The 4,485-nt window shown below is 38.2% G+C and overlaps 1 protein-coding gene across 1 annotated transcript; it reads right to left on the reverse strand.

The window, feature by feature from the left end:
- Positions 1–307: 307 nt before the first annotated feature.
- LOC107860844 (probable CoA ligase CCL11) lies at positions 308–3,745 on the reverse strand. Its single transcript, XM_016706326.2, has 2 exons — positions 1,524–3,745; positions 308–799 (listed from the first exon to the last, which is right to left on the reverse strand). The coding sequence occupies exons 1-2, from the start codon at positions 3,176–3,178 to the stop codon at positions 595–597; spliced, it is 1,860 nt and encodes a 619-aa protein (XP_016561812.2). The 5' UTR covers positions 3,179–3,745; the 3' UTR covers positions 308–594.
- Between the last annotated feature and the right edge of the window lie 740 nt (positions 3,746–4,485).

The raw sequence follows: 4,485 nt of genomic DNA on the forward strand, positions 1-4,485 counted from the left end.
AACAACGATGGATAGCTCAAAACAACCCAGAATAAGCTCAAATCCAAGATCTGGACTCTTTTAGTGTTAGGGAACAAGGATCTAACACTAGAAACAAACAAAACACACAAAATCACCTATCATGGGAACGATTCTAAGCTCAGCTCTGATACCAAATGAAATGGATCAAGCCACGAAAGATAGAAATCTACCAGGAGAAGATAAATCCGAACAATACAAGAAAGTAAAGATAGATAAATTGACATAAAAGAATACAAGCAATAAGAACCAAAACATGAATCAAATGCTAAAACCCCTAAGACTCGCATAAACAAACACCAACTTCTTACGGTGATGGTAAAGGGGATCAACTCCACCTTACAACTATCGTTTCTAAGCAAAGATTAATATTGGCTTTTCCAAGCCCTACTAAAATTCCTCCCAATGGAGTTCAAGAATGTTTCTTATCAAAATATCATCAAAAACTACGAGGAAATAAACCTAACAAGTGTTATTTATAGTCTATTACATAAAAGGGTAAAATTACTAAAACACCCTTAATGAGAATTACACTCCAAGGGCACCTCTTCCATGCTCCAAATGACTAAAACACCCTTAATGAGTTTTAACACTCCAAGGGCGCCTCTTCAAGCTCCAAAGCACGTCCCTCTTCATCACTTGTATTCTCAGGTATGCGTCAAAGGCAAGCCCCCAAGCAACCTTCCACACACGGGATTGCTCTATGTTGTGCTCAAATCGGTTCCTCCATGTATGTTCCCGTGCCCCCAATGTGACCAAAGCTTGATTCTTCGTGTATTGACTTCGAATGATATCATCAAAAGATATGATGGTCACTTGGCTCGTATCAATAACAAATCTTACCTTGTTTTTATGGGGAAGATAGATTGTTTGTAATAAACCTTTGGGCCTTGGTTCATAAGTAGCGACTAAAATATTCTTTTTAAAAATAATTTGATGTTTTAAAATACACAAATAAAAATAAAATTATTTTTAATATAGTAGGCAAGTAAAGTGTAGGATACATTTAAAGCAATTTATAGTATCTCTGTCTGTCCTCACTTTCCTTTAATTAGTCCCCCGATCTAATGCATCGAAAAGCGCAAATATTGTATAGGAAAGTGAATTGAGCCACATCCTAAACTTAGGAATTCTTTATTTTTTGATAAGTAGAGATAAAACATGCTCAGGTTAGGAATTAGGATCGAGAATTTGAATGCTTAATGCCCTATAAATTTCATTGACAAAAGCATGAAAAATAATCAATTTCTTGTACTATCAATTAATCTTGCAAAGAATTAAATCAATCAGTTGTACCTATGTGGGACATTTTGGTTACATACAGGTCATAAAATTACACACACATACTTATAGAAGTATTACAGTATAAAAAATTGCACTATATTAGGCACTCTTTGAATGAATTCGACATCGTTTGACAGAAAGAATCTTTAGAAATTTTTAAAAATGAAAAAGACATTTCCAACTATATATGAAAAAGAATTCAAATGAGATTTTGTGCTTACATTCGACTAGCAGGTAACGACCCCATACCATTGGCAATCTCTCTGAGAGAAAACTTCTGAATTTTTCCAGTTGCTGTTTTTGGAAGTTCATCCATGAAAATTACAGTCTTTGGTATCATATAATGTGGCAATCTTTCTCTACAGAAATCAATAATTTCTTTCTCCTTTGGCTTTTGTTTCAATTCCACTTTCAAACTAACAAAAGCACAAGGCGTTTCACCCCAAAATTCATCTGGCCTTGCCACAACTGCTGCCTCATTAATAAATGTGTTTGAATAAAGCACTGATTCTACTTCAACACTGCTCACATTTTCACCTCCACTAATAATAATGTCTTTTGATCTGTCTTTAATTTCCAAGTACCCATCTGGGTGTATCACTGCTACATCCCCGGTGTAAAGCCAGTCATTTTTCATGCACTTTGATGTAGCTTCTTGATTTTTCAAATAACCTAACATTATGCATCCACCCCTTAATACTATCTCCCCCATTGTTAGTCCGTCCCTCTTCACACTGACTCCAGATTCTGGATCCACCACGTCGACTTCAGTCATTCCTAAGCTCTTAATCCCTTGTCTTGACTTCAGTTTCGCCTTCACATTCGCAGTTAATTTGTTCCACTTAGGCTTCCAAATACACGACACCACCACCCCTGCCACCTCTGTCATCCCATACCCGTGATTCACGATGAATCCCAATGATTCTACTCGAAGAACAACGGGGGCAGGGGGGGGAGCGCCACCAGTACGGAAGTGGACCGGATTTTTTAAGGACTTAGCACAGGGAGAATTGGCTAGCATAGTGAGTACCACGGGTGCACCACACATATGTGTGACATTATATTTGGCTATGGCATGAAACACAACATTAGCATCGAATTTTCGAAGACAAACGCTGGTCCCACCAACTACAGCCATACCCCATGTGTAACTCCATCCATTGGAATGGAACATTGGCAGTGTCCATAGATACACTGGCTGACTTGGTACATACCAATCGATTAAAGAATCGACCGTTATAATAAAAAGAGATCTATGAGAATGTACCACTCCTTTAGGTGAAGATGTTGTCCCTGAAGTGTAGTTCAATGTCATGGGGTCCCAGTCATTTTCAGGTCGAATCCAATGGAAATTTGAATCCCCCTTCACCAGCATTGCCTCATAAGTAGTGCATTCATCAAAATCTAAGTTTCTTGAAAATGAAACCGAGCTTTCATCTTCAATAAGGACAAGAACTGGAGGGTTCATGTTAGATGGAAACAATGAAATTGATTGAAGTACCAAAGAATATAGCTGGCAATCAACAAAGAGGAGCTTGGATTCACTATGTTGGAGCAGAACAGAGATGGTTTTAGCATCGAGGCGAGTGTTGATGTTGTTGAGGACAGCACCAGCCATCGGGATAGCAAATTGGAGCTCCAATGTGGCAGGGATATTAGGAGCCAAAACAGAAACGACTTGGCCTTTTTTGATGCCAATGAGGGAAGAAATTGAGGAAGCGAGGCGTAGGCATCGGGCAAATGTTTCGGACCAAGTGTAACTAGTGGAGTTATAGACAATGGAAATACTTTCCCCATAAGCTACAGCAGCTCTTTCCAAGAATGTTAATGGAGTAAGGGGAGATGAATTGACACAACTTGGTTTAAGTTGATCCATATAAATATATGTTACTGTAGAGCTGTCTCTTTCTTCTACAAGGTTCGACAGATTTGAGTAGTGTAATGTAACTTGAGAGGTTTTCGGCTTTAATACTGAAGGGAAATGGAGATAAAATTGGCCACTTAAGGCTGAAATGTTCTGCTAGCCCATTGATGAATGAGCATGATCCTGATACAGATAGATAAAGGGTGTTTCTAGATCCAAGAATTGTATGAAAATAAACTGAACGAAGGATAATGTTTAGAATTATTTTTTTTTATGGAGCTTTTAAGTCTGTGTCTTTAGACGGTCGAAATTTATTGCAGTGACGAGATTTTAGTTGAGGTAGAATATCGACTATTTGGAATTTGCTGGCTCTCATAAATTCTCACCAAGTTTCATAAGGGGCTTCTTATTTTCTTTGCTTTTATTTTGAGGTAGGAGAAGTTCAAATGCACCCACACCATGTGCGGGAGTAACTTCCAACAATATCAACTTGCTGGACTCATGCAACATTGCCAAACTTCAAACAGGACCATGTGGTTTTGGATGATATTAAAAGAGAGGACATACCATTTTAAGTAACCGAACAAGTTCTTTCTCATCTATAGGATTTGTGTGCTACTACATTGTTATTTCCTTGCAAGTACTTTGAAGTGTAAGATTAGAACACTAATTCAATTTCCCTTCTTTACTAGGGGCCCTCCAGACAAACAGACAAATAAAGTAAAAGGGATCGGAAAGGGAACATCTTCTCTGAATAGTGAATACTGCACCTCGCCCCCAAAGGGCACGCCTTACTAAGCTTAACCTAGGAGATTACTTTTGGAAAAATTAGATAAAATGTCCATTTAACCCAATTATCATTTATTACATAATATGGCCATTCGGACAACATTCTTGCCTGCGACCTGTAGATGAAAAATTATCATTTTTTGTTATTGAGGAGGAGGATGACTATTTCTGAAAATCAGTGCCGACTCACGCCAGGATGCTCGACTATAGAAGCAAACCTGTCAAACGGGCCGGGTTGACCCAGCCCACTTAAAAAAATCAGCTCGGTTTGACCCGGCCAGGTCAGCCCATGAACGATAGGGTATCGAGTCCCGGATCGGATTATTTTTTGGATTGGATCCGATTAACCTAGCCCAGCCCGGTTAGCTTTTTTAAAAAAAAAATGGATTTTAATAAAAAAAGGCCGTTGGGCCAACGGTAATATAGCCGTTGGGAGCCCAAAACGGCTAAAATTTCCTTTTTATTAAAAGAAAAAATTTTTTTTAAAATAAATTATTTTTTTAAACCCCAAAAAATTCCTATAAATACCC

This window comes from Capsicum annuum, chromosome 2, assembly GCF_002878395.1.
Source record: "Capsicum annuum cultivar UCD-10X-F1 chromosome 2, UCD10Xv1.1, whole genome shotgun sequence".
Classification (NCBI taxonomy): Eukaryota; Viridiplantae; Streptophyta; class Magnoliopsida; order Solanales; family Solanaceae; genus Capsicum; species Capsicum annuum.

Coding starts and splice junctions, on each gene's coding strand:
- LOC107860844 (XM_016706326.2), bottom strand. CDS start 3,178: ATGGATCAACTTAAACCAAGTTGTGTCAATTCATCTCCCCTTACTCCA. Junction 800..1,523: donor TCGTTACCTGCTAGTCGAAT/GTAAGCACAAAA, acceptor TATCATTCGAAG/TCAATACACGAAGAATCAAG.